General features: G+C 42.0%; 1 protein-coding gene across 1 annotated transcript in view; it reads left to right on the forward strand.

The window, feature by feature from the left end:
• The window catches only part of EAF1 (ELL associated factor 1), a 14,677-nt gene extending 5,249 nt beyond the window's left edge, over positions 1 to 9,428 (forward strand). Inside the window, exons 2-6 of the mRNA XM_082193137.1 lie at positions 472 to 566; positions 1,895 to 2,031; positions 4,633 to 4,802; positions 8,012 to 8,230; positions 9,287 to 9,428. Of these exons, the coding sequence (XP_082049263.1) occupies positions 472 to 566; positions 1,895 to 2,031; positions 4,633 to 4,802; positions 8,012 to 8,230; positions 9,287 to 9,333 (668 nt within the window). The 3' untranslated portion in view covers positions 9,334 to 9,428. The remainder of the gene's footprint in view (positions 1 to 471; positions 567 to 1,894; positions 2,032 to 4,632; positions 4,803 to 8,011; positions 8,231 to 9,286) is intronic.
• The last annotated feature ends 171 nt before the right edge of the window (positions 9,429 to 9,599 follow it).

Here is a 9,599-nt window from a genome sequence, read left to right on the forward strand (position 1 = left end):
AATTGAAGCTTCCTAGCATATCACATTACTGTTGAAAGAGACAAGAGGCAGGGACTATAAAACAGCCAGGGCTATTTTATTTCTTTAACAGCAGGCAGGACGCTTGAAAAGCTACTTTTGAAGTTTGGAAGGTTTACTTAAAATTGTGTTACAGCATGATTATTTGCTGCTGGGTGGGTGGAGAATTAAAAGCTTCTCGGGGCACCAGCAAAAGGGAGCTTTGTAGATTATGCAAAATGACTGGGGCAGGGGGGAAGCTTTTAACAACATAAAATATTCTGATGCAGTAACTGTTGGGGTTTTCTAAAGCTTTTAAGCTAAACTTCATGGTTCCCTTATTCCCTTTATATCCACCACAATAATACATTTCATCGGTAATAGCAAAGAGGGAGTGAATTTGTCCCAGATGGATGTTAATCAGGAACCTTTAAAGCCCAATAGATATTTAATACTTACTATTGTTCTCTCTAGATGACTTCAAACCAGCATCTATTGATACATCTTGTGAAGGGGAGCTTCAAGTTGGCAAAGGAGACGAAGTCACAATTACATTACCACACATCCCAGTAAGTTTACTGTGTGTCCCATTTTTGCTCCTCCTTCCCCCAGCTATGCTTTTTTGCTCTGAACTATTGAATTTGTGGCCAAGAGGAAGACTGTATGCATTTTTCAAAAGAACCTGGTAACAGATAGTGGTGATTTAATAGAAGATGCTAACTTTACCTGTTCTGTGTTGCCTTATCTAACACCAATAATGTAGTGTGTCTGGGATGTGAGTATATATCTATTCTAAAATTTTGTGTGTGCACGCACACACATTTCTATTCCCCTCCCCTCCCCAGGTAGCCTCTTTCTATTTAGATTTTAGTTCTACAATTGTGGACCCCTTCTTTCATAGCCTATGTTTATTATTTTAGTTCTAGGTAAACTTCAGCGTATTCCTGGAACCTGCATTTGACAGTCTCTTCTGACTGAGTTTTATAGAAGGTTCTTTTACATATACAGTGGTACCTCGGGTTAAGAACTTAATTCGTTCTGGAGGTCTGTTCTTAACCTGAAACTGTCCTTAACCTGAGGTACCACTTTAGCTAATGGGGCCTCCCGCTGCCACCGCTGCATGATTGCTGTTCTCATCCTGAAGCAAAGTTCTTAACCCAAGGTAATATTTCTGGGTTAGCGGAGTCTATAACCTGAAGCGTATGTAACCTGAGGTACCACTGTATGTACTTAGGTCATTGCCTTTAAAAATGCAGATCACCACTGGATATAAAGGATATACTGATCTTATATATGAATTGCTTCAGGTGATAGTTCTACCTATAGGCATTGCTAGAGCTCTATTTTCTCTTTGACTCCTTACTGTACTACCAAGAAGTATCCTGAAGCCTAAAACAAAAAATCTGCAAGACTGCACATTTTGCAAAGAAGCATAAAGAGGGAGATGTTAAATATGCAGGCATTTGTTTTTCCTTACATCTATACAGTGGTACCTTGGGTTACATACGCTTCAGGTTACAGACTCCGCTAACCCAGAAATAGTGCTTCAGGTTAAGAACTTTGCTTCAGGATAAGAACAGAAATCGGGCTCTGGCGGTGCGACGGCAGCAGGAGGCCCCATTAGCTAAAGTGGTGGTTCAGGTTAAGAACAGTTTCAGGTTAAGAACGGACCTCCAGAACGAATTAAGTACTTAACCCGAGGTACCACTGTAAAGGCAAACTGTTGGAGCGCAGTTCAGTGACCACGTATTCAGAGGTAGCCTATTAAAGCATCCAAATGCAGCCTTGAAGATGAGTGACTAGATATGGCATTTTAGTTAAGGAGTCAGTTTTTCTTGGCATGAGCTTGTGCACTTGTTCGGACTTCAGGGTAATCTCTGCTTTTCTTGACAACCAGGGTTCTACTCCTCCAATGACGGTGTTCAAAGGAAATAAAAGACCATACCAGAAGGACTGCGTACTTATTATCAATCACGATACTGGGGAATATGTGCTTGAAAAGCTAAGCAGCAGCATTCAAGTCAAGAAGACAAGGTAAAAACGGTTGGCACAAACCCACAGGGCCGCTTCTAATTTGGAGAAAACAACACACAGCATAGCCCTATCTCACACTGCAGGTGGCATATTTCAAACCCTTGGCTATGATTTCTTTTCTTTTTTTAACATAATATATTGATGAGTATATATTACAGTATATACATGGTGCTTGTTTGTTATTTAGTGGTATATAAATAAAATGCATATATAAATAAAATGGAACACTTCTCAGAGAGAAGGCAAGAACCCTGGTTTCTGACATGTACAAGGAAATTTTAAACCTGGAAAATATACTCCTCTGCTCTAGAGGTAGGCAGTTTGTTAAGGGTGCTCCGAGTTGTTGTTGTTGTTTAGTCGTTTAGTCGTGTCCGACTCTTCATGACCCCATGGACCAGAGCACGCCAGGCACTCCTGTCTTCCACTGCCTCCCACAGTGGAAGCTTCGCGAACACTATCCAACCATCTCGTCCTCTGTCGTCCCCTTCTCCTTGTGCCCTCCATCTTTCCCAACATCAGGGTCTTTTCCACGGAGTCTTCTCTTCTCATGTGGTGGCCAAAATATTGGAGCCTCAGCTTCACGATCTGTCCTTCCAGTGAACACTCAGGGCTGATTTCCTTCAGAATGGATAGGTTTGATCTTCTTGCAGTCCATGGGACTCTCAAGAGTCTCCTCCAGCACCATAATTCAAAAGCATCAATTCTCCGAGTTGTTAGGAGACCCCTATTCTCCTCACGGAAGTACAGCTCTCAAGGGTTTCCTGGGAAGATCGATTGAAACCACTCTGGGAACTGTAGCTGTGTGAGGGGAATAGGGGTCTAACATCCGTCAGCACACAAACAAACTAGGATTCTTTGAGGAAAGCCTTGACTTTGAAGTGGTATGATATTGCTTTAAATGTATAGTCCATATGAGAGCCAATGCAGTTACAGTGGTACCTCGGGTTAAGAACTTAATTCGTTCCAGAGGTCCGTTCTTAACCTGAAACTGTTCTTAACCTGAAACACCACTTTAGCTAATGGGGCCCCCCGCTGCTCCCGAACCGCCGGAGCACGATTTCTGTTCTCATCCTGAAGCAAAGTGCTTAACCTGAAGCACTATTTCTGGGTTAGCAGAGTGTATAACCTGAAGCGTATGTAACCTGAAGAGTATGTAACCCGACGTACCGCTGTACTGTTCTGGAAAACAAATGAAAGTAATTCCTTTCTTACTTTAGTGTGACACACACATATGGCAGAAGCCTACCAATTAATAGACAGCCGTGGAAAAAGCTATTTTCCCCAAGGCGTACAACCAGGGAAAATGGGTTTTTTAAAATCAATTTTTACTAATCAATTAAAAAAACCTGCAGCTTTGTTCTGAAATGAAATACTGTAGAAGGTAGGGAGCACACTTCAAAAGCCAAGAAAAGAACAGGGAGGGAGGAATTCTGATCAGATACGGGAATTGATCAGCTTCAGGTGTTGAGGGCTACAGAAAATGAAGTGTGGGCTGGAGCTCTATTTTTTTAAAAAAACCAGTGCCATATTTATTGAGTTTATTAACAAACAACATACCCAAGGACAAATGGAATATATTTTTGTATATAACCGCAGGCGCAAGAATACTTAGGGCAAAATCTTGGAAAACAGAAAAAGTACCACAAATGACTGAATGGCAAGTTAAGATTTGTGAGTTTGCCGCGATGGCAAAAATGACTGCAGCAATCAGGGGCTGCTCCAATCAAAAATTCTATACAGAATGGGGATGCATAGGGGAATATTTGAAGAAATATGGTGTTAAAGCAGAACTCTTAATAGGCAATTGTTAAGCGTGTAAGGACAAAAGAAGTCATTATAATTTAACAGTTTTCATGTTATTCTATTTTATTAAAGCAACTAGAAAAAAATGTTAGGATGGGAAGATCTCACACAGGTGAAGGGAAGCAGTGGGGGGGGGAGAGGGTTAGGTTGAATTTGGGAAATAAAATATGGGACAGCAAAGGATATAATAGATTCTTATAGAGTAGTAATATATTGTAACCAGAATAGAAGTTCAAAAGGGGTAGTAAATGTATTTTTAATATTTTCATTATTGTAATAGTTATTATTATTTCTTATCGGTAGAAGGCAATGTTAATTTAGGCTTCTTCGTTTTGCTGTCTGTATGATTTTCTTAAGTCGATTTTTAAAAAATGAAGCGTGGGCTGCAAGCTGCCTACCTGTGGTACAGTCTAAAAAAGAGCCATGTCATTTGCTATTGCTACATATTTGAATTTGGTCCATTCTGTAGATAGGGGGGCCTTTAGAAATTAGTAGATGCAAATGTTACATCCGGACAGTGTTTCGTTTTGTTTCTTCACTTTTTAAAGGACCATTTATTTCCTTGGTAGATTTGAGCAAGTGCTTAGGTCTCATTCTCTCCCTGAAAGTGCTGACATATATATACAGGTCTTAAATTTGCTTGGATCGTACAGTTACTGATTTTGCACAATCCTGATAGAATTTGGGGTTTTTCAGACATTTTGGAAGAGGGTGAGGGGGAGAGAGGGAGTTGAGAAGATGCATAGGTGTTGGTGTTTGAGGTGTCATTGTATCTGTGTGCTCAAAATCCTGTTTCAGAGCTGAAGGCAGCAGCAAAATTCAGGCGCGGATAGAACAGCAATCGGCCCGAGCCTCACAACCTTCTTCTACCCAGTTCAGAGCTCCTACAAAACCAGCAGTGGGTCCCAAGACCTCCCCACTGAAAGACAATCCTTCCCCAGAGCCTCAGCTGGATGACATTAAGAGAGGTATGGTTTTGTAACTTCACGGTAAAAATACTTGAGAATTCTCAATGGATTTGCTGTGAATCGAGTTTTCCTTATTCTTTGTGTCCCATTCCAGACAGATTTGTGGAAATTGATTTGTTTCTCACTCTGAATGATGTGGCAGCATCCACAGTAGACCTTACCGCAGCAATTTCATTTTAGCTAAAAATTGGCGGCAGGGGGCCTCGCTCCAAAGTGGCGAGGCCAAAGTTGCATTTCTTAGTCTACAGAACTTTGAAGTCCTTCCATAAAGTAGGTGAAGGTGGGTCCAGTGATTTCTCTTCTGTTTGTCGAGAGAATAATTGGGTTACATGTTCTGCACTGGTTTAAAAATGATCATCTAGCTTTTTAAAATACGCTTCGTGTAAAGTTAATTCTGCAAAAAGTTGAAAAGGCACTGAACTTCAGTTGTGTCTGAAAGAAGGTATAAAAAGTCTTGCAAAACTCAAAAGCTTGGTAGAATATTGACAATAAAACGATCGCTGTATGTTTGCCGCTAAATAGTAGCCTTCCAAATAAAATTTTATGCTGTTGTCATGGTACATCACCTATATTTCAGAGGTTTTAAAAAACAAATAAAAATGCTAATTTATTGTATTGGTTTCACCCAAAATATCTAGCTGCACAATGAAGCTTCTGTTACTGATTTGCCTATCTAGGAACAAATATTGTCAGTGTGAAACTAGTGGCCAGGCCATGGTAAAATCTAAGTCTCATTAGTATTTCGGGTCAATCGGCATTTCCAAAGACAAGCCCTTCTTAGTAAGCCAGTTTAAGTGCTCAGAGCAAAACAAAATGCAGTTCACTCTTATTTGAACTGCAGACAGTGGAAAAAGTATATAATCCTATTTTAGACTCCCCATTACATAAGAATTCAAATTCCCTGATACACTGGAGTATTTGTCAGAGTAAAACAATTAGATAAGTAGTCAACAGGTCTGTTAGAATCCTGTAGAAATGTGACTTGAAATAATTGCCTAGTCCATCTTTTTGCAGTGAAGGGAAAGAGCTATCATGTGTAATACATTTCTTTTCTAATATATTTTTTTCTAATCAGTGGTTGGCAGACTACCATATTCTGGTATATCCCTACATTAAAAAAAAATAAAATTGCATTTTTTTGTTAACTGCTCTTCATTAAAAAGATTCCAAGGTAGTGTGCAAAGGTGTAAATAAAACCTTTACATATATACATAAATACAAAAATAAAGCTAATAAATAAGATTTGTATAAACAAGTTACAGCACAAGCAGGTTAATTAAACATTATGACTAAGGCAGTAATCCTAAAGGCAGCAATCTTATAATAATAGTAATAACAATAATAATTTATTATTTATACCCCGCCCATCTGGCTGGGTTTCCCCAGCCACTCTGGGTGGCTTCCAACAAAATATTAAAATACAGTGGTCTGTTAAACATTAAAAGCTTCCCTAAATAGGGCTGCCTTCAGATGTCTTCTAAAAGTCTTGTAGTTGTTCTTCTCTTTGACATCTGATGGGAGGGCGTTCCACAGGGTGGGTGCCACTACCGAGAAGGCCCTCTGCCTGGTTCCCTGTAACTTGGCTTCTCGCAGCGAGAGAACCGCCAGAAGGCCCTCGGGCAGAACGATGGAGGTGGAGACGCTCCTTCAGGTATACTGGACCGAGGCCGTTTAGGGCTTTAAAGGTCAGCACCAACACTTTGAATTGTGCTTGGAAACGTACTGAGAGCCAATGTAGGTCTTTCAAGACCGGTGTTACGTGGTCTTGGTGGCCGCTCCCAGTCACCAGTCTGGCTGCTGCGTTCTGGATTAGTTGTAGTTTCCTGGGCACCTTCAAAGGTAGCCCCACATAGAGCGCATTGCAGTAGTCCAAACAAGAAATAACTAGAGCCTGCACCACTCTGGCGAGACAGTCCGTGGGCAGATAGGGTCTCAGCCCGCGTACCAGATAGAGCTAGTAAACAGCTGCCCTGGACACAGAATTGACCCGCGCCTCCAGGCTGCGCACCTGGTCCTTCAGGGGCACAGTTACCCCATTCAGGACTAGGGAGTCCTCCACACCTGCCCGCCTCCTGTCCTTCAAAAACAGTACTTCTGTCTTGTCAGGATTCAACCTCAATCTGTTAGCTGCCATCCATCCTCCAACCGCCTCCAGACACACAGGACTCCAGACACACAGGACCTTCACCGCCTTCACTGGTTCTGATTTGAGAGAGAGGTAAAGCTGGGTATCATCCACGTACTGATGAACACCCAGCCCAAACCCCCTGATGATCTCTCCCAGCAGCTGTGTGTAGATGTTGAAAAGCATGGGGGAGAGGACAGAACTCTAAGGCACCCCATAAGTGAGAGCCCAGAGGTCTGAACACTCATCCCCCCCGCCCCCACTTTCTGAACATGGCCCAGGAGGAAGGAGCGGAACCACTGTATAACAGTGCCCCCATTCCCCACCCCCTCTAGACAGTCCAGAAGGATGTTATGGCCGATGGTATCAAAATCCGCTGAGAGATCCAGCAGAACTAGGAAACAGCTCTCACCTTTGTCCCTAGCCTGCCGGAGATCATCGACCAGTGCGACCAACCAAGGCAGTTTCTGTCCCATGAATCCCGACTGGAAGGGATCCAAATGATCTTAGCCTCTCTTACCTGAGAGTAAGCCTCATGCGGTTCACTTGGACATCTGCGTATACATGTCATCAAAAGTGCATGGGCAAACAGGAAACAGCTAGCATTGTGCTGAAAAAAATGCAATGTCTGTTTAGGGAGGGCATTCCAGAGTCAGGGAGTCACCACAGAAAAGGCCCTCTGTTAACTCATACCATATCTCTGCTAAAGTCAGTATTTGGAGAAAGGCCTTTACAGAAAATCTTCAGACAGGAGCTGCCTGATATGGGAAGAGGCACTCCCTCAGGTATTTGGTTCTTAAGGGCTTAAAGGTAAGATAAACATCTAAAATTGGGCCTGGAAGCAAATAGGCAGCAAACGTACTGCTGAAATAACGGTTGTGACATGTGCAAGTCCTTCGGTGCAAGGCAAAATGCTGGCAGCCACATTCTGCACCAAAATATTCACAACATCTAAGATGCTTTTAGATTTTGGGGGGCAGATCTCAATGTTCTGCTATGGTTTGGTTTGGTTTGGTTTGGCTGTCTGTGTCAACGGCCCGTGGAATCCTTTATTGACCTCCTTGCAAACGTTCCTTTGTTCCAGAGTTGAGAGCCGAGGTTGAAATAATTGAGCAGATGAGTAGCAGCAGCGGAAGCAGCTCATCGGATTCAGAGAGCTCTTCTGGGAGCGATGATGAAACCTCGAGCAGCGATGGGGATGACGCTGCACACCCTTCCCCTTCCCAGCCGGGTAACAACAAGAACTCTGTTGCCAACGGAACCAGCAGGCCACAAGGAAGCAATCAGCTCATGAGCACGCTCAGTAAGTTTCTTGTCTTCTGCATGTATTTATTACAGCACATGCACTTTCTAAGGGTCTAAATACACATTAGATACACAGGTGTGTAACTTGAGACGCAGTGCTGGCTTTTAAAAACGGCTTTGAGAGAGAAGGGGATGTGGTACCCAGCCCTTTCCTTTCTCATAATTTCCTTCTTTTTAAATTGCTCTCTCCTGAAGAATTGCTCTTCTCTCATTTCTGTTTTTTAAATAAAACATGGTGTCTGGTTCAGTTACATGTATGGGTCTGTAGTTAGCCCACAATTGAATGCAGATCATTCAGCAAGTGGTCAAGCATGATCTACACAGATGGAGGTCTTTGGGGTTTAACAAAATCAGGTTTGTTTCTGTTTCATTCATTCACATTGTAAAGAGGCTTAGTTCAGAAGTCCCCTGGCAACCCATTGACTTTACTGAGCTGCATATTAGGGGTGTGAGTGGATAGAAATAACCAGACTACTTCCTGCCTCTTTTATGGTGCCCAAGTGCTGCTTTAAAAATATAAACAAGGAAATGCTTAATAATAACTAAGAATTAACATAGATTTCATGGCCCCTCTCTGCAAATAGTGATATGATTTCGCAACTTGGCCTCATATGAACACAAAGCAGACTTGGTCTAAATTCTTCCAGCTGTGAATGAAACTGGTGCCAGCAATTGCTGCAGAAAATGGGTGCTGCTGTTCCAGTCTGTCATCTGCTGGGCCAAGTCTGCGATGAGCTTATTCTTTTTTAAATGTTAAACGCTACATGAAGCCAATAGGCAAGTAGATTGAAAGCTACCAGTTTGCAGGGCAGATGAGTCACTGCCACCTCCAGACTCCTAGTGAATCTTAAGCCAATGAATGCTGAGCAGAGGTCAATGACAGTGGCAGTCCTGTACATAAATTTCATTAAAATAAATTATTTATGATCTAGAATTAGTGTGTTTCAGCTTAATGCCCTATTTTTCTCCCCAGTGTATTTGATGTCAAATACAGCAATTTTTCAGTGTAGATCACAGCCAACAAGTAATTCTAACTTCCTCTTTTTAAATACAGGGAATGACTTGCAGTTGAGTGAATCTGGAAGTGACAGTGATGATTAGAATGAGGTTTCTCCATTGGTTTTCTGTTGCAAATACGTGAAGATGTAAATCTCCTGAGGAGTAAGAATGATGCAAGTATAGAAGCCGGCTCACAGGACACAGCTGTAAGTGGCATTTGAAGGTGAAGGTGAAGGGGGCAACAAATATTCCTGAAGCAAGGCTTATACTCTGTTTATTTATGTATAAATTGTGTATGTTGTGTATATCTTTTTGAAAGTTTTTTAATGGATGTGAATATACCAGTCTTAATTCAGTGACCTGTGCTC

This window comes from Podarcis vaucheri, assembly GCF_965113315.1.
Source record: "Podarcis vaucheri genome assembly, chromosome: 12".
Lineage (NCBI taxonomy): Eukaryota > Metazoa > Chordata > Lepidosauria > Squamata > Lacertidae > Podarcis > Podarcis vaucheri.